The 19,497-nt window shown below is 52.9% G+C and overlaps 1 protein-coding gene across 4 annotated transcripts; it reads left to right on the forward strand.

Moving 5' to 3' along the window:
- The first annotated feature begins 276 nt into the window (after positions 1-276).
- On the forward strand, positions 277-17,714 carry RXRB (retinoid X receptor beta). Of its 4 annotated transcripts, none has more exons than XM_083601848.1 (10): positions 277-523; positions 4,761-4,993; positions 6,960-7,113; positions 8,440-8,619; positions 10,679-10,848; positions 11,466-11,595; positions 13,675-13,807; positions 13,919-14,010; positions 14,179-14,284; positions 16,089-17,714. In XM_083601848.1, the coding sequence occupies exons 2-10, from the start codon at positions 4,862-4,864 to the stop codon at positions 16,234-16,236; spliced, it is 1,245 nt and encodes a 414-aa protein (XP_083457974.1). In that variant the 5' UTR covers positions 277-523; positions 4,761-4,861; the 3' UTR covers positions 16,237-17,714. The 4 variants fall into 4 exon arrangements, with proteins under 4 accessions (XP_083457974.1, XP_083457973.1, XP_083457972.1 ...); XM_083601847.1 differs by having other exon boundaries at positions 303-523; positions 10,679-10,911; XM_083601846.1 differs by lacking the exon at positions 277-523 and adding an exon at positions 555-774.
- The last annotated feature ends 1,783 nt before the right edge of the window (positions 17,715-19,497 follow it).

Below are 19,497 nucleotides of genomic sequence, written 5' to 3' on the forward strand. Positions count from 1 at the left end.
GGTTTAACGGCCGTTTCCGCGGACGAGCGGCGCCATGATTGTTGAGGGCAGAGTTAAGCGTCGCTTCAAATAGATTATTATATACGGGCCTGTATTTATAATGCTATATACGTATCATATTACACTTTTGCATGCCGATATATATATATATATATATATATGTTTCTATATATGACGAGATTGTATTATAATATGAGAGGCCCCGCCCCTTCTCCCCCGCCCCGCCCCCTTTCGGTGAGCGCCCGGGGGGGGCCGCGGCGCCTGCCGGGAAACGCCTCGCATCCGGGAGGCCCCGCTGCATTGTGGGAGGCTGGCCCGGCGCCTGTCGGGCGGGCGGAGCGCGGCCCCCCTCTCTCTTCCCCCTCTCGCGCGGTGCCTGCCGGGTAACCCCCTCTCCCTCGTCCAATCGGCGGCCCGCTCTCCTGCCCTCGCGCGGTGCCTGCTGGGAGTCTGGCCCTGTCCCCGAGGCCCCCTCGCCCGGGAGGAGGAAGAGGCGGCGGCGGCGGCGGCCCCGCGGTGCATGGTGGGTGAGGAGGCGGCCGCGGGGAGGGCAGCGCCCGGCGGAGAGGCCCAGCGGAGGCCGAGGCAGGGGCGGCGGGGGCGCCTGGGCCTGCGCGCCAGGGGCATTGTGGGTAGGCCCAGGGAGGAGGGGGGAGGCCGCGTCGTCGTCGCGACGAGGCCCGGAGCCCCTGGCGGCGGCGGCGGCGGGGTCGCGGCCTCCCTCGGGATCCGCCCGCGGAGCAGCCATGGCAGACCCGGGACGGGCCGGAGCAGGTAAAGGGGGGCCCTCCCCTCCCCCCACGCGGACACGTGATTAGCCCCCCAAAACAGAAGGGGGTCCTCTCCCCCCCCACTTCGCACCCCACAAGGAGATGAGGGACGGGGGGGCTCCTGGCTGGTGGTGTGGCGGGAGGGGCGCCGTGTTCGCGTGTGCAGAGAAGAAGAAGGCTTTGCTTTGATCCTGTTTTCCCTTCTGTATTATTGGGCGTTTTGCCTTTCCGTTGTCTGCCTGTGATCTCCCGGGGAAGCGCGAGATTTAATTAATAACAATGATAATAGTAATGACTTGGGAAGTGCTGCTGCTGCTGCTCCTGGCAATAGTAATAGTAATAATAATAATAATAACAATAATAATAATATATTATTATTATTTATACCCCACCCATCTGGCTGGGTTTCCCCAGCCGCTCTGGGCAGCTTCCAACAGAATATTAAAATACAATAACCTATTAAACATTAAAAGCTTCCCTAAACAAGGCTGCCTTCAGATGTCTTCTAAGACTCCTGCACCGTCTGCACAAGGGTTACAACTAAGAGAAGCAGCAGCAGCAGGCAGAGACCCAAATGGTGCCGCTTTCCTCCTCCTCCTCATCGCTCCCCTTGCTTAAAAAGAAGAATCCTAGAATTGCCGCCTTGGAAGGGACCCAGAGGGTCATCTAGCCCAACCCCCTGCAAGTGGGATTAGGGAAGCTCTCTCAGAGCAGCCCCCTCGCCTTGTCCCTCCTTTTGGGCTGCAGAAGATGCTGGAGGAGCAGGATTTGGCCATGGTGGGCCTCTGCTCTGCACCCCTTGAGCTCTCCCAGGCAGTTTGATGTTGCACCAACATAGACGCACAGGGTCCCTGAGGCAAGATTTAACTGCAGCCCACCAGAGAAGCAACAAAACCCAAAGTGAGATTGTGTGGGGAGGGGTGCGTATGTAGAAGGTGAGGTAGAGTTCAGTCACCCTAACACCAGTGTCAGGTGTATAAGGTGATCGCCAAAATGGCACCTTTAAACTTAGGTTTTGGTTGCCACACAAGGGATTGTCTAGGTGCTATTTTCCCCCTTCAATTCATTTCTATATCAGTTTATATTTTAAAGTATTCTTGGAAGACAGTGGGGTGTAGTTACTACATTTATGTCCCACTCTCTTCTCCACGGAGTACATGGCGCACCCTTATTCCCTACAACGACCCTGCGAGGTGGGGAAAGAGGTTGTGACTGGCCCAAGTTCACCCCGCAAGCCAGGCCCTCGCCTGACACTCACCGTTACCCCCCACTGGCTTCCTAGAGTCCTTCTGCGGTGGGGCACCTATGTAAATTAAGTAGATAAATAAATATAAAGAAAGCCAAATGTCACTTAGAGAAGGATCTGAAACATTTCCCTTGGAAGATTGAATTAGTTTTATCCTGGATGGTTTTATCTGATGTGTGAACGTGCTGCAAGCCGCCTTTGAGATTTGTTCTTTTGAATGTAAATGCAGCGGTACCTCGGGTTACATACGCTTCAGGTTACAGACTCCGCTAACCCAGAAATAGTGCTTCAGGATAAGAACAGAAATCGGGCTACGGCGGCAGCGGGAGACCCCCATTAGCTAAAGTGGTGCTTCAGGTTAAGAACAGTTTCAGGTTAAGAATGGACTTCCAGAATGAATTAAGTACTTAACCCGAGGTACCACTGTAAATGAAATGAATAATAAAAACAACAAACCTCGTTGGGAAAAAATAAAAGGTGCCTGGACATTCCATTGTGGCAACCATAACCTAGATTTAAGGTGCCATTTGGCAATTATCTGTGAGTTGTGAACATTGTGATCCAATACTGATTACTGGAACCCTCAGGAGGGGAGAGGTGCTTGCTGGTTCCCCATTGGGGCGTCTGATCAGCCATTGTGAGAACAGGAGGCTGGGCAAGATAGATGGGCCCCCTTTGGCCTGGTCTAGCAGCCAGGCTCTGCTGATGTCCTTCTGGTCTGAGTGGCCTCCAGAGAAGGTCCCAATGGCTGCTCTGCCCGGCCAGACCCCAGTTCCCCGTCTCAGGACCTGGGCTGCCTCAAAGCAGCCCAACCATTTCCTTCCGCCCATGCTCCCCAAAGCAGGGAGGGCTTTCAAAAGAGGAACACACACCTTGCTCTGAATAACTTCGTGCCGATCCCTGTGGGGGGCGGGAGATCCTGGGCCCCCTGGAACTCACCACCACAGGACGCTTGGAGACTGTCTGCTGCACAGGTGGCTCCTGGCAGAAGGGCTGGGGTTTGTGTGCTCTCCTGCCAGGAACAAGAAGGGTTTTGCAGCTGTTTCGCCCTGGGAGTCCAAGTAATCAAGAGGCCGCTGTTCGCCCCCCATGGGGCCCTTTAACTGGGGCCTGCAGGTGGCACACTCCCAAGATAGTTTTCCGGGCTTCTTCAGTGGTCTAATCTCAAAGTCTTGATACGTATATTGATATTCACTGATAATAATTCAAACCAAATCTTATTAGAAATAGCTTAATGCACTTCTAAATGATCACATAAATCAAAAATACATATTCATTATACATAAAATCAAAATTTTGTAGTACAGAACAGCGGCCTGTCTCTATTTACAACTCTACTAGCAGCTCTCGGTATTTTGGATATCACCGAGTTTACCTTTTGTTGGTATCTTCATGAACTTATCTAGAAGACTGAGTTAAGCATTTGAAAAATCTATTGAAACCTGACATTACAAGTTCATTTTAGGCTGGGTAGTTCGCAAGTCTTTGTGGCTTTGTGTAATGTTTTGTATTTTTCTCAGAAGCTTGATAAAGTATGTATAATTATTGTTCTGTGTATATTAATCGCCAACGTGTTGCGTGAGTCGCACTACTAGGAACAAGAAGAGGGCAGAGTCCGGGGCAGAGGAAGCTGCGTGGGGGTGCGCAAGTTGTGTGGGAATGATCCTGAAGTGGCAGCTTGTTTTGAAGGAAGGAGGAAGTGGCAGTTGCTCAATCCACCAGCTCCCTCTCCCACTGAGCTTCTGCGGTTACTCAGAGCAGGCCATGTGAAGAAGCATAGAACAATAGAATTGTGGAGCAGGAAGCGACCCTGGGGTGTCATTTAGTCCAACCTGCTGCAACCTGCTGCAGAAGAGGAGGTTAAGGGGTGATATGATAGCCATGTTCAAATATATAAAAGGATGTCACATAGAGGAGGGAGAAAGGTTGTTTTCTGCTGCTCCAGAGAAGCGGACACGGAGCAATGGATCCAAACTACAAGAAAGAAGATTCCACCTAAACATTAGGAAGTACTTCCTGACAGTAAGAGCTGTTTGACAGTGGAATTTGCTGCCAAGGAGTGTGGTGGAGTCTCCTTCTTTGGAGGTCTTTAAGCAGAGGCTTGACAACCATATGTCAGGAGTGCTCTGATGGTGTTTCCTGCTTGGCAGGGGGTTGGACTCGATGGCCCTGGTGGTCTCTTCCAACTCTATGATTCTATGATTCAATGCAGGAGCCTTGTGCCCAACGTGGGGGCTTTTATCCCCGCAGGATTTGCTCACCTCTCACTTGATGGTTGGGAAGCTGTTCGTGAAGAGAGTAGAACATAAGAATGTAAGAGGAGTCTGCTGCAGGATCAGGCCAAGGGGGGGGGCGTTGAGAATCTAGGAATCAAGATAGGCTGCCTCTGGGACTGGAGGTTCCATAAAAAGAATCAATCTGTTCTAAACTTCCCAGCGTTTGGCTTCCTTGGCTCTCTCTGAGCTCCAGCTTCTGACTGCGCACAGGAGGGAGGGAGGGAAGGCGCCTGGGCGCCGGTCTCCTGGGTTCCTTCCCCACCAGAGGCGGGCGGCCAGGAAGCCCTTGAGTCTCGTGGCGCCTCTTGCAGGGTTGCAAAATATCCGGAGTGAGCAGTTCTGGGGAAACGCCGGAAGGGGTGGAGGCTGCGGGGGCTCATTTCAGACTTGGGTCTCTCTCCGGTGTGTGTCTTCACGAGCACAGAGGGGTGAGAGTCACCTTTAACGCTCTCTCCCCCCTCCTTCCAGGCTGCCGGAGTCCGGATAGCTCTTCTCTCAGTTCTTCCCCACCACTGCGAGGCACCGGAGCCTCCCCTCTGCCAGAGCCCTCGGCTCCCCTGCACCCTTCCATGATCGGCTCCGCCATGACCACCTCCATCAGCGGCCTGGGCTCTCCCTTCCCCGTCATCAGCTCCTCCATGGGGTCCCCGGGACTCCCGGCGACACCCTCCATCGGCTACGGACCTGTCAGCAGCCCCCAGGTAAGACTGCTCACCACCACCGCCCTCCGGGAGCTGGGTGAGGGGGAGCGAACGGGCTGGGAGCCAAGATCTGTGCCTTCTGCACCATGATTGGCTCCCAGTACATTTCTGAGCACAATTGAAAGCGTTGGTGCTGACTTTTACGACCCTAAACAGCCTCGATCCTGTATACCTGAAGGAGCATCTCCACCCCCATCATTCCGCCCGGACACTGAGGTCCAGCGCCAAGGGCCTTCTGGCGGTTGTTTCCCTGCGAGAAGCCAAGTTACAGGGAACCAGGCAGAGGGCCTTCTTGGTGGTGGCGCCCGCCCTGTGGAAATCCCTCTCACCAGATGTCAAAGAGATAAACAACTACCTGACATTTAGAAAACATCTGAAGGCAGCCCTGTTCAGGGAAGTTTTTAATGTGTTATTTGAAGCCACCCAGAGTGGCTGGGTTTCCCCAGCCAAATGGGCGGGGTATAAATAATAAATTATTATTATTATTATTAGGCAGATGTGGTTGGGCATGGGGTGGGTCTGTCTGTGTAGGTGGATCAGGCCTTATGAACCTCCCGGGACCCAACTCTGAGGTCTTTCTTCGTGTTCCTCTTCCATGAGAGGTCCAGGTGGCGGCCACACAAGAACAGGCCTTTTCTACAGTGGCCCCTCATTTGCGGGATGCTCTTCCCAGGGAGGTTCAGCTGATGCCTTTATTAGACACCTTCTGGCGCCAGGCAAAAACGTTCCTTTTTTCACCAGGCCTTTGGCTGATTGACATCTGTTGCCCTTTTAAAGGAGATTGTTGTTTTTGTGTGTGTTTTATATTGTAATTGTATGTTGTGGGCTTCCCTGAGAGCTGGAGCACAGTATACAAATTCTAATGGAAAATCAATAAACAGAAGAACACGTAAATAAACTTGGCGACCACTTAGTTCCCGGGCCCAAGTCAAAGTGCTGTTTTTGATCTACAAAGCATTGCTGCTGCTGTTATAATATTTACTTATACCCTGCCTTTTTCCCTGACGGGAATCAAGGCAGCTTACAGATAAAGTAGGAACAGCTAACAGCCTAGGAAAAAGGAAAACTGTCATTAAAAACAACGTTAATTGAATTAAATGTAGGCAGATAGATAGGTAGGAGGGTGGTGTTGCGAGAACGGGGCCTTTTCAGTGGTGGCTTCCCATTTGCAGAACACTCATCCCAGAGAGGCTCACCTGGCACTTTCGTTACACGTTTTCAGGCTCCTGGGGGGACGGACATTCCTCTCCAACCAGGCCTTTGGCTTTTATTTTTGTATTTTGCATTGTATCATCCCCCGCAAAACATCTAAAGTATGCATGTACTGTGGGATTGTAAGTTGCTTTGGGTTGCCATGGCAGAAAATGCAACCAAGGAATTTAATATGTCAGTAATAAAATGAAAAATTATTTCATTTCCTCTCGTTCATATACCCTGCTTGATTGTAAAAAACAAAACAAAAACCCAACCGAGCCTCAGAGCGACTTATAAGAAAGAAAACAACAAAATTCTCGCTAAGAGAAATTGACAGCAATACTTTCAGACTGTCAATAAACTAGAATAACAAGTTACAGGGAACCAGGCAGAGGGCCTTTTCGGTAGTGGCACCCACCCTGTGGAACGCCCTCCCACCAGATGTCAAAGAGAAAAACAACTACCAGGCTTTTAGAAGACATCTGAAGGCAGCCCTGTTTAGGGAAGCTTTTAATGTTTAATATTTTAGTGTTCTGTTGGAAGCCGCCCAGAGTGGCTGGGGAAACCCAGCCGGATGGGCGGGGTATAAATAATAAATTATTATTATAAATTATTATAGACTAAGAACTAAGGCGCATCGGGGGGAGGCGATTCGGCGGGTAATGAGACCTAAGTTGTTCAGCGCTTTACATTCCGATTGCTGCTCCTTGAGTGAACCGCCAGGCCAGTCTTCAGGCCGCACGACTGAGCGCCCTCTCTGGCCCTTCCGCAGATCAACTCCACGGTCAACCTGTCGGGACTCCACTCGGTCAGCAGCTCGGACGACGTGAAGCCCCCGCTGGGCATGCGGGTGGTGGCCGGCCACCCCCACGGAGCCATCATGCCCGGGAAGAGGCTCTGCGCCATCTGCGGTGACCGGTCGTCAGGTGTGCGTGCGGACCTCGCGGGAGCCCCAGTCGGCGGAGTCGGTGTCTCTGTGGGGGCGGGCGGGCGCTTGGCGCAGGGCGGTCAGTTCTGGCGTGGGTGGGGGCAGGGCTCGAGGCAGCTGGGTAGCAGGGGAGAAGTCTCTAGCTTGTTTGGACGGGGAAGCCGGGGGGGTCGAGAGAGGGAGCAGGAACAGCCCCTGCATTCCCATATTATTTTTATTATTATTATTAATAATAATAATAATAGGTGGGTGTTTAAATAATGTATTATAATTATTAGTGGGATTTAAATAATATTGTGACATTATCATCATAGCTGCTTTTAGGGCTAGCAAAAGGATAATAATAATAATAATAATAATAATAATAATAATAATAATGCAAAGATGCCCTAGTGGTTGGGGTGGCAAGGAAGGGGCGGGTCTCTCTGCGTCCCACAGTCATGGAGGGAGATATTTTGTCACTCTGGGCTCTGCACAGAGACTGGATCCGGGTGAGGTCCTGCCAGAGGAAGACAAGCAGGGTTGGGCGTATTCTGGCCCTGCTGCCTCATGTGGGATTCCCGGTCTCCAAACTGGGCAAAGCTGGTTTTTTAGGGGGGCCAATACAGTCTTAGGGACGCAGGTGGCGCTGTGGGTTAAACCACAGAGCCTAGGACTTGCTGATCAGAAGGTTCGAATCCCTGTGACGGTGTGAGCTCCTTTTGCTGGGTCCCTGCTCCTGCCAACCTAGCAGTTCGAAAGCACGTCGAAGGTGGGAAGGTAAACGGCGTTTCTGTGTGCTGCTCTGGTTCGCCAGAAGCGGCTTAGTCATGCTGGCCACATGACCCAGAAAAACTGTGGAGAAACGCCGGCTCCCTCGGCCTATAGAGCGAGATGAGCGCTGCAACCCCAGAGTCAGCCACGACTGGACCTAACGGTCAGGGGTCCCTTTACCTTTAATACAGTCTTGGATTTGTGGCACATTTAAGGAAGAAGGAAGGGTTGGCCAAGGGCTGCCGGGGTGTGTGTGTGTGTGTGTGTGATGCTTTGGGGAATGGGGGGGGATAAGGTGGGGGAGATTTTGAGGCCAAGGAAATTCCTGCCCTTTAGGGCAAGGGCCTAGGTGCCTCCCCCCCGTATACAGTTCTGTGACCCTACAAAATGGGCTGAGCCTGGGTTCCGGCTTGGGTGGGGAGGCGAAGGGCGTTGGAGGTGTCCTGGGTGTGGGGAGGGTGGGTGGGTGGGTGAGGAGCTGGCCCTTCCTCCTCCTCCTCCTCCACCCCCCGCCCCGCCCGGCCCCCTTGCTGCCCCCGCTCACCCCGTCCGTCCGGCGCCCTCCCTCCAGGGAAGCACTACGGGGTCTACAGCTGCGAGGGCTGCAAAGGTTTCTTCAAGCGGACCATCCGGAAGGACCTCAGCTACACCTGCCGCGACAACAAGGACTGCATCGTGGACAAGCGCCAGCGCAACCGCTGCCAGTACTGCCGCTACCAGAAATGCCTGGCCACCGGCATGAAGCGCGAAGGTAGCGGGAGGGAGGGAGGGGGCGGCAGGGGGGGCTGCAGCAGGGGCAGGGGCCTCCCAGGGACAGGCAGGCAGGGGGGCTGCAGGGGGCGGGGAGAGAGGCAGGGCCGCAGGGAGGGAGTCGGCTTCCTCGTAGATTCGTGGAGGGGGAAGGGATACCAGGGGGTCACCTAGACCAGCCCCACCGCCTTTCCGAAATCACAGCTTGAAAGTTGGCCACCCAGCCTCTGCCTAAAAACCTCCCATCTCCCGAAGGAGGCCGTTCCGCAGTACAACAGCTCCTTCTCTCGGAATATTCTTCCTGACGTTTAGTCAGAATCTCCTTGAAGCCACGGGTTCGAGTCCTCCCCTCCAGAGCAGGAGAAATCAAGCACCCTCCCTCCTTCATGGGACAGCCCTTGAGATACTTGAGGATGGCTCTCATGTCTTCTCTCAGTCTCCTCTTCTCCAGGCTCAACATAACCAGCTCCTTCAACCCTTCCTCATAAGGCTTAGTTTTCAGAACCTCGATCCTCTTGGTCTCCCTCCTCTGTAGTGATCACACCTTCCAGCTTGTCAACGTCTTTCTTGAATTATGGTGCCCAGAATTGGACACAGTACTCCAAGTGTGGTCTGAGTAAGGCAGAATAAAGTGATACTATCACTTCCCTTGATCTGGACACTAGACTCGATGCAGCCTGGAATCGCATTAGCTTTTTTTGCTGCTGCATCACCCTGTGGACTCATGTTCAGCTTGTGATTCACCAAGATCCCTAGATCCTTTTCACATGTACTCTTAGTGAGCCAGGTGTCCCCCATCCTATATTTGTGCATCTGGTTATTCCTAAGTGCAGAATCCCACATTTGTCCCTGTTGAAATTCATTTCCTTAGCCTGAGCCCAGTTCTCCAATCCGTTACGGTCATTTTGTATTACAGAGCTGCATCTTGGCACCTTAATTGTATAGCTTCCAGAAGATACAGTGAAGACTGTGCCTCTTGGGCTGCTTTTGATTTCTGCAGTCTGTGTTTTGAAAACTCACCTTGTTTTTACAATGGTGAATTGTTTCAATCTGTTGAGGTCATTTTGAATCCCAATTCTGTCCTCTGCGCCTTTAGCTGCCCCCTCACCTCTTTAACTGGGATCCCCAGAACTGGACATGGGACTGACCAGAAGCTCAGCGCTACTCTCTCATGAGTTGATTCTCCCGCCGTGTTGTTTTAGCTGTGATTCTGGCATTGCGGAGGGTTGGGCTCGATGGCCCCCGGGGTCCCTTCCTGTTCTGCGATCGACGCCTGCAGATCGTAGCGCTTGCTGACGACTCTTAGCCAGAGGGTGGCTTCCTTGAGCGAGGGCTTGTGCAGTGATCTGGTTGCCCACCTCCTTTCTCTCGCTGCCCCTGCTCCTGTCTCGCGCCAGCGGGCGACTGCTTGGACTGCAGAAGGAGAAGGAGGGCAGCTGTGGGAGCCCCCAGGGAGTTGCAGCCCACCATCTGAGGCAGCGCTGGGCATAGCGGAACAGCGTAGGTCCCTGAGGTAGCTGGGGAGAGAGCCTTCCGTCCCTCAAATCAGCATCATCCAGATTTGGTTGGGCTCAAACTCTTGGCCAGCGCAACCCAGAGGTTGATGGGAGCTGTAGAGCCAAACCCCTGCAGGGTACCGGGTCTGGCGGGCCGGACGGGGGTGGTGAGCGGTCCAGGCAGCCCAGGGTAGTAGTTCCAACAGCCCAGTGGCGGCAGCGGTTGATCTCTGTGTTCGTCCTCCACCCCTTCCCCCTCGGCAGGGACCCCCGCCCGTGCTCCCTTTGGGTTCAGGGGGAGCAGTGGCGGGGGTCGCGTTGCCTCGCCCCACTTCCTGCCCCGCCTACTCAGAATCCCCCCCTCTCTCTCAGCCGACGGGTTTGACCCAGAGGCAGAGGGAGAGAGAGGGATGAAGTTTGTGCTTGGGGTGATTCCTTGACTTTTCCCTCTCCCTTCTCTCTCTGCTTTCCTGGGGGGGGATTGGGACCTGCCCTCGTCCCGTCCCTCACCCCCGCCTCTCTCTCTCTCTCTCTCCCCCCCCGCTCTCCCGGGGTCCCCCACAGCGGTGCAGGAGGAGCGCCAGCGTGGGAAGGACAAGGAGGGGGAGGGGGACCTGGCCGGGGGCGGGGCCAACGAGGACATGCCGGTGGAGAAGATCCTGGAGGCGGAGCTGGCCGTGGAGCAGAAGTCGGACCAGGGGGTCGAGGGAAGCGGCGCCACGGGGGGCAGCTCGGTGAGTTGGGGTGGTGGTGCTGCGGGATCAGAACGCTCGCCCCGGACGTTTGACGTCAACGAGGTAAATACCCGCCGGGGGGAGAGGGAAATGAGGCGCGGTGGGGGGCAGGGGGGCGGCTGCGGTGCCCCAGGGCGGTGGAGGGGAGCTGGTTCGCCGGGGATACGTTGGCAGTGCGTCGTTCAGCTGCGGAACTCCTTGCCGCAGCGGGAGAGGGTTGCCTGCCGCCAGATTTGGGTTCACTTTGGAGGGGGCCCCAAAGGCCACGCTCGACCTCCACCGTCGGCGGCAGCAAATGCGCCTGGAACCCGTCTGCTGGAAGCCGCAGGAGAACACTGGTCTTGGGTTCGAGTGCTGCTTTCAGGCCGGCCTCTGAGCTCTTGTGATGAAGGGCTGCGTTTAATCACAGCAATAGGGGGCTGGACTAGGTGGGTTGGAAGGGTATTGAGGGCACCCAGCTGGGTCGGGGAGTGGTGTGAGGGGCCGAGCAGGGGTGGGTCGGGGGTCCTGGTCTCTTGCACAGCAGGGGTGTCTTTTTTGGGGGGGGAGTGGCATTTCTCCTGACGGAAACCTGCCCACCCACCGTCCCGGCCTCCTCCCTCTCTCTGCCCCTGCAGCCCAACGACCCTGTCACCAACATCTGCCAGGCGGCCGACAAGCAGCTCTTCACCCTGGTGGAGTGGGCCAAGCGCATCCCCCACTTCTCGGAGCTGCCCCTCGACGACCAGGTCATCCTGCTGCGGGCGGGTGAGTCAGGGAGGGAGTGGCGGGGGACCCTCTGCGGACGCCCGCTCCAAATACCACTGCATTTTATCCAAATAGAGTCTGCCTCCGTAAGCTGCCAGGCCCTGGGTGAAGGCGAATTGCATTCCTGTTCTTCCCCTTCCCCCCTTTCAGTCTCTCTTGCCACCATTAGGGCAGTGATTCTCAACCTTTTTCCGACCTTGTTTCCTTCCTGTTGCCCCCCGCCCCGTCCTACCATTAAATAATAATAATAATAATAATAATAATAATAATAATAATAATAATTTATTATTTGTACCTCACCCATCTGGCTGGGCTTCCCCAGCCACTCTGGGCAGCTTCCAACAAAGATTAAAAATACATTAAAATGTCACACTTTAAAAACTTCCCCAAACAGGGCTGCCTTCAGATGTCAAATGTCAGGTCATAATAATAATAAATTTATTTATACCCCACCCTCCCCATCCGGCCAAGACCGGGCTCAGGGCGGCCAGCAACCAATAGTAAAAACAAGTTGATTGAAATACAACTTAAAAAACAAGATTAAAATACATTAAAACATTAAAACGCAGTCTCATCACAGGAGGAGAAAGGAAAAAAGATAGTTGTTTGACATCTGATGGGAGGGTGTTCTACAGGGCGGGTGCCACTACCAAGAAGGCCCTCTGCCTGGTTCCCTGTAACTTGGATTCTCACAGCGAGGGAACCACCAGAAGGTGGGAGATGTTCTCTTTGTAAACAGAACATGTTTTATTTTAATTTTTTATTATTGTATAATTTAGATAATTTCACCTGTGGCCCCTTTGCAATATACTGGGAGGCCCTATGGTTGATAAACGCTGCATATTAGGGAACAGAGAATTCCTTTTTTCTGTCCCACATTGTCAGTTTCCATACAGTGGGTATACAGTGGAACCTCAGTTGTCAAATACTTTGGAAGTCAGAACTTCTTGGCTTTCAAACGCCAACAACCCAGAAGTGAATGCTTCCATTTTCCAAGCGCGCCTCCGAAGTCGAATGGCTTTGTTTCTCCATTTTTTCAATGGATTTTGCCGACCGGCAATTGCGCCTCGGTTTTCGAACGTTTCGGAAGTTGCAACGGTCTTCCAGAACGGATTACGTTCAACAACCGAGGTTCCACTGTGTAGTTCGAAAGAATATTGAAAATCTTTTTCCGTCTTGTTGATATATTCCAGCACTTTCTACCCAAACATACTAAGTGTGGGGCACAGTAAAAGCATCTTATTTCCAACAAGCACTGTCCGTATTACGTCTCCAGCAAAGAGCTACATTAGATGGGGAGTCCAATAGATTCTAAATAGTATTTTCTGTTGTGTGAGTCTCAGCTTATGGCCCTATGGAACTCCCTCCCACTGGAGACAGGGATGGCCGCCATCCTGGAATGCTTTGAATTAGGCCAACTCCCAAGAGACTGCGATCTACTCCCAGAAAAAAAAGGCAGTGATCTACCCATTATTTTGGGGGGAGTTCAGAGTTGTCAAGCTACTTTTAGGGGAGCAGGTCAGAGTTGTTGACCTTTTCTTAGGGGGTTACTTCCCAAAGTTATTGACTTTTTTGGGGGGGGGCCAAAGTTGTTGAGGTTTTTTTTAAAAAGCCAGTAAGTGCGAAGAATTGCAATAAATCCGAACACAATGCTAAAAAGGAGCGCCCACTAAATGCGAGGCAGGGAAAGAGTGAGGGAGCGGAGACGTGATTCTAAACAACGCGAGCGATAAGGATGCCGCGATGAACCAAGGTCACCTGGGGATCGACCTGTCGATCGCAGTCACCTGGTTGGACACCCCTGAATGAAGCGAATCCCCCGCCCTTCTCTGGCTTTTTTTTCTGGCCCAAAACCCCAAAAACGTTTTTGAATTGATTTTCCCTTGAACTGAGGCTGCATTTTAATGCATTTCAATGTTTTTAATGTTTTAAATTCTGTATTTGACTCTTGTTTTTATCTGTTGTTAGCTGCCCTGAGCCCAGTCCTGGCTAGGGAGGGTGGGGTATGAATAAAAATTATTATTACGATTATCATCATTATTCTTATTACAACCGCCCCCCCTTCCTTTCTCTCTCCAGGCTGGAACGAGCTGCTCATTGCCTCCTTCTCCCACCGCTCCATTTCCGTCAAAGACGGCATCTTGCTGGCCACCGGCCTCCACGTCCATCGCAACAGCGCCCACAGCGCCGGCGTGGGGGCCATCTTTGACAGGTGCCCGCCCAGGCGGGAGGGGGGCGGCGGACGCCCTCGATGGGGGTGGGTAGGTGGGGCTTTTCTCTCCTGCTGCTGACCCCCCCTGCCCTCCCTCCTCTGTCCCGCCAGGGTCCTGACGGAGCTGGTGTCCAAGATGCGAGACATGCGCATGGACAAGACAGAGCTGGGCTGCCTGAGGGCCATCATCCTCTTCAATCCAGGTGAGCGGCAGAGGAGGGGCCTGGGGGCACCTGGGGCAGCAGGGGAGGGGGCTGCGCGGCCCCCTTCCTTCCCCTCATCCTTGGGGGGGGGGTTGCAAGAGGCCTGTGCCTGGGAAGGGTCTTGAGTCCCTCTCCTTTCCTGAGCGCCTCCGTCTCCCTCTCCGGTAGATGCGAAGGGTCTCTCCAACCCCGGAGAGGTGGAGCTGTTGCGGGAGAAGGTCTACGCCTCCCTGGAGTCCTACTGCAAACAGAAGTATCCTGAGCAACAGGGCAGGTACGGGCAGGGGGGATTTGGGGTGAGGGGCTGCGCTGGGAAGGCCCCTGTGCCTGTGGCAAAGTTCCCCAGGATATTTATTATTCGGTTTTCACATCAAATTTTACAATCACATACCCAATATTTTAGGGATGCAGGTGGCACTGTGGATTAAACCACAGAGCCTAGGACTTGCCGATCAGAAGGTCGGCGATTCGAATCCCCACGACGGGGTGAGCTCTCATTGCTTGGTCCCTGCTACTGCCAAAAAGCACGTCAGTTCAAAAGCACGTCAAAGTGCAAGTAGATAAATAGGTACCACTCCGGCGGGAAGGTAAACGGCGTTTCTGTGTGCTGCTCTGCTACGCCAGAAGCGGCTTAGTCATGCTGGCCACATGACCCGGAAGCTGTACACCGGCTCCCTCGGCCAATAAAGCAAGATGAGCCCTGCAACCCCAGATTCGGCCATGACTGGACCTAATGGTCAGGGGTCCCTTTACCTTAACCCAATATAAAAAAAACAAAATTCCAGGGAATCTCCTGGACTTCCCTCCTCCCTTAGTGGGTCCTATTGTTAATAATTCCCTCTTGTATTTTTTATTATAATCCAAATAATCCATGGGATCATAAAGAGTCAGACACGACTAAACAGCAAATATTTTACATCTCCATTATGTCCAAAGTTCACCATTAATGCCGCACGTGTTATTCCAGTCCTGCTAACAGTGTTGATTACAATGGTTTTTGAGATAAATTATAAATTTCCTCCCATTCCTTGTTTGAAATTTTGGCCTTCCTGTTTTCTTATTCTTCCAGTCATTTTTTGCCAATTTGGCATAATCCATCAACTTCACCTGCCATTCTTCTCTGGTAGCAACTTCATCTTCTTTCCATCTCTGGGCCAATAACATCCGTGCAGCTGTGGTCACATACATAAATAGTCTTTTATGCTCCTTTGTCATTTCAGCACCTAGGATTCCTAAAAGAAAAGCTTCGGGGGTTTTTAGAAAAAGTTATTTTAAACATTTTTTTTCAATTCATTATATATCATTTCCCAAAATTATTTTACTACCTTACATGTCCACCACATGTGATAAAAGTTGCCTTCTTTTTCCTTACATTTCCAACATACATTTGACCCCGTTTTAAGCATTTTTGCTAATTTAAAGGCAAAGTAACAGTAAAGGGACCCCTGACCGTTAAGTCCAGTTGCGGACGACTCTGGGGTTGCGGCGCTCATCTCGCTCTATAGGCCGAGGGAGCTGGTGTTTGTCCAAAGTTTTCTGGGTCATGTGGCCAGCATGACTAAGCCGCTTCTGGCGAACCAGAGCAGCACACGGAAACGCTGTTTACCTTCCTGCCGGAGTGGTACCTATTTATCTACTTGCACTTTGACGTGCTTTTGAACTGCTAGGTGGGCAGGTATTTACTGGGAGTTAAATATCAACGGTACATCATTTTCACATACCCTACATGTCCACCACGCATGATAAAAGTTGCCTTCTTTTTTCCCTACATTTTCAACGTACGTTTGACCCTGTTTTATGCATTTTTGCTAATTTACTGGGAGTTAAATACCAGCGGCACATCATTTTCACATAGTTTTCTTTCGGCGTGTAACATGCCGTAAATTTTAAATCCCAGTTCCATAACTTCTCCCCCCCCCCCCCCCGGGATATTCTCGCTCCCCTCCCGTGGAAAGGTCCAGAAAGTGGCCTTTACGGAGAGCAGGGCGGCCGCCGAGGGAGGGTCCCCTTGCGTCCTGTGGCAGGGAGTTCCGCCGTTGCCAGCCGGGGACTTTGACACCTCTCCGCCCTTGTTCCAGGTTTGCCAAGCTGCTCCTGCGTCTTCCTGCACTGCGATCCATCGGGCTGAAGTGCCTGGAGCACCTCTTCTTCTTCAAGCTGATTGGGGACACCCCCATCGACACCTTCCTCATGGAGATGCTGGAAGCCCCCCACCAGATGTCCTGACCGCCCTCCTCCTCCTCCCCCCAAGTCACTCCTGCCGACAGAAATAAAGGGGGCACTTTTGTGGGGATCGCGGCAGGGGCTGGACTGGGTGCCCCTCACTCGCCTCTCTCTTCGCCACGACAACGGCCATCCCATCAGCTGTCTCTCTTCCCTCCCTGACACGCCTGCCCCCACACCGCCTCCAGAAGAGCCCCCCAAGTGAGGTGATGTTGGCTTCCTCCACGGATGGATTTTTAGGGTTCGGGACATGGGAGGGGTCGCTTTCTGGCCAGATCTCCCAGACACACTCCAGGGCTGTTGGGGGGCAGTTTACCTTTGGGGGAGCACCTCCTTGCCCCTCCCTCGACGGGGGGAAGGGATGCGGGTTTTAAAGGTATGGTACTGTGTTTGGGGGGCAGCCCCCTCTTTGCCGTGGGTCTCCTGCGCAGCCCCCCCCCGCCCACCTCTGAGCTTTGCAGGCTTTTGGGGAGAGGTCTTCCCTCTGCCCCACGGAGACAAACAGTGCTTCTGAGGGGCCGAGCGGGGGGCTTTTGGGGCGCAGCTCCCGACCCCAAAGAGGATTCCCGCAACAGACTTTATTTTAGAGAATGTGGGGAGGGGCACTGTAACCTCCCGCCGACAGCCCCTCACCCCCAAAGTAGGGGCGCTTTTTTTAAAAAAAGAAAAAATGGTTTCTAAGGTATTTGGGGAATGCTAAGCTTGTAGGGGGAAGTGGTCGAGTTTTTACCTCAATAATGGTTATCAGAAAATACGGTTTCCTAGATTCTCGTCCCTCCCACCATCCCCCCCAGGTAGAGTCCTAAGCAAACCCCTTTCCCTCTCCTCTCTTTCTCCCCTCACCCCCCCAAAAAATTCTGGTTTAGCACTTTGGACGTGGCCCTGTTCCTCATCTATGCAAGGAGGTGTGGAGTTTGGGGAGGGAGGGCGGGACAATAGAGAGCCCCCCCTCCATGCATGTGTTTCTCTCTACGCCAGGAAAACACCCCCCCCCAAAAAAAAAAACAAGGTTGAGGATGTTCCCATTTGGCCTCCTCCCCAAGAATGTCATGGACAACCTAGTCGGATGGTATATAAATAATAAAATTATGATTACTTTTTTGGGGTGGGCATAGCTGGGTTGATGCGATTCATGTTCCCTCCCCCCCACCTAGGCGTCTGACCTTCTCAAGGTCGGTGGGGAGGAATCCAGTGCTCCCCCCCCCCCCATATCCCTTTGGGTCTTTACTCCTCCTCCATTCTCCTTGGGGTGTCCTGGTCAGGGGGGGCTGGCGGTGACCCACATGCATGGCTCTGCTCTCTATTTGGCCTCCCCTCCCTCCCTCAGCATGCCCATATTCATTCGCTGCTTCCCCCCTCCCCATTAATTTTATTTCTGTTATTAAACTCACACACCCCAACTTGAATCTCTGCTTCTGGAACATGTTGATTTTAATAAAAGCTGCTCTTTCCGGAGGGGGGCTCCCTCTCCCCCCTCTCCATGTGCGTGTGTGCTCTCCACTAATTTATCAGTCTCTCCCCCCCGCCCATCCACACCCCGACTCTGGCGTAGGAGCAACAAAACTGCTCCCCAGACCCTTTCTATGGGATCGCATGCCAATGAGCAGCAGAGTCTCTGAGTGCACACAGAGGGCCTGTGAGCATGCATGAAAAAGGCAGGGGGCTTGGGAACGGGGGGGCTGCCCCCCTCTGTATCACGGGCTTCCCAGAAACATCCTGGGGGGGGGCTGAGTGGGACCCGCCGTGGCTCGCAGGCCCACCCTATATAATGCCTGTGGGGTCCGAACCTGAGGTGGCCTCAGTAAAGGAGTTGACCCTCTGGGTGGGGGCCGAACCCCCCTCCATGCAAGGGAACCTGAGGAAAAGGCTTGGAAATCAATCTGCCCATCTAATAAGGCCATTCTCCAAATCTATGGGGCAGCCTCATTTGGAATCCTGTGCCGGTTCTGGTTGCCTCGCTTCAGGGAGGATATCGTAGGGTGGGGCAAGGGCAACTGAAATGACAGAGGGGGTAGAGACCCCCCTCCCCTTATGAAGAAAGGAGGCAGAGTTTCTAGTTTAGCAAAAAGGCAAGAGCTGACGTGGTCATAGTTGATTGGCATCTGTCTCTCAATGGAGTGCGCCTTCATGGGTGAAGTCAAAGGGTTGGCAGGTTGCAGTCCCTGCTGCTGTGGCAGAAACAGAAATGGGAGAGACATGTTTTGTTGCAGCCGGGGCAGACGAAGGCGTCCGGCTGTGCAGAAGCAACGATACGATAATCTTTATTGTCATTGTCCCATACAGAACAACAAAATTGAAAAAATCTACACCAGACATTCAAAAACCAACAAGCCAACTATCCCAGCCTGGTTAACCCGCCTAAAAACTCTGATACCCCATAATTAAATACAATATGCTCCCACAGAGACAATCAGGGCATTCCTTGTGATTTTAGGTTGTGAACCATCATCAGATCTATGGGCATATGGCGGTAAACAAATTCAATTAATATTCATCATCTGCTGCTCCCGGCGGCCATTCCTCCTCTGGTCACTCCTACGGACACACAACCTGACAGTGGTGGTCTTGCAAGGGATTGCCAACCTTCGTGTCCCTTTTGCAGACCTCTTCCTAAGGCAGAGCGGCAGTATAAGAGGGCAGCCCCTGTGCTAGAGATCATTAGGAAAGGGACTGCAGAGAACAGGACTCTTAATCCCAGGGTTGTGGGTTCGAATCCCATGTCCGTGGGGGGAATTGCAGGCGGCTGGACTAAGTTGCCCTCATGGTCCCAGCTCTAATTATTCCAAATCTGCCAGTATCCTAATGCTGTTCTATAAATCTGCTGTGCAGCTGCCATTGGAGTACTGTGTCCTCTTCTGGTCTCCTCACCTAAAAAGGATGTTGTAGAGCTGGGAAAAGTTCAGGGAGGGGCTGCCCTGGAGTGAAGGAGTGGCTTCTCTTGGAAGGAAGATTGCAGGACTGGGGACTTCCAAGGAAGAAGAATGCTGGAAGATTCAGGTGAAATAAAGCCCTTCATGCAGCACATGGAACTCCCTGCCACAGGAGACAAGGATTGCCACCAATAGGAACTGCTTCGAAAGAGATTAGGCAAATTCGGTTTCTGGAAGTCGCAGGAGGGGAGAAGCGTCTTGTGCCTGAATCCTCCTTGGGGGGCTTCAGCCGAGGGCATCTGCTCGGCCCCTCCCAGAGTTCCTTTGGCCTGAGCCCCTTCCCGTCTTAACCCGAGTCCAGCATAGTCTGGCTTTCTCAGTGCAGTGTCACTTT

The sequence above is a fragment of the Podarcis filfolensis genome, assembly GCF_964270895.1.
Source record: "Podarcis filfolensis genome assembly, chromosome: 2".
In the NCBI taxonomy this organism is placed as follows: domain Eukaryota; kingdom Metazoa; phylum Chordata; class Lepidosauria; order Squamata; family Lacertidae; genus Podarcis; species Podarcis filfolensis.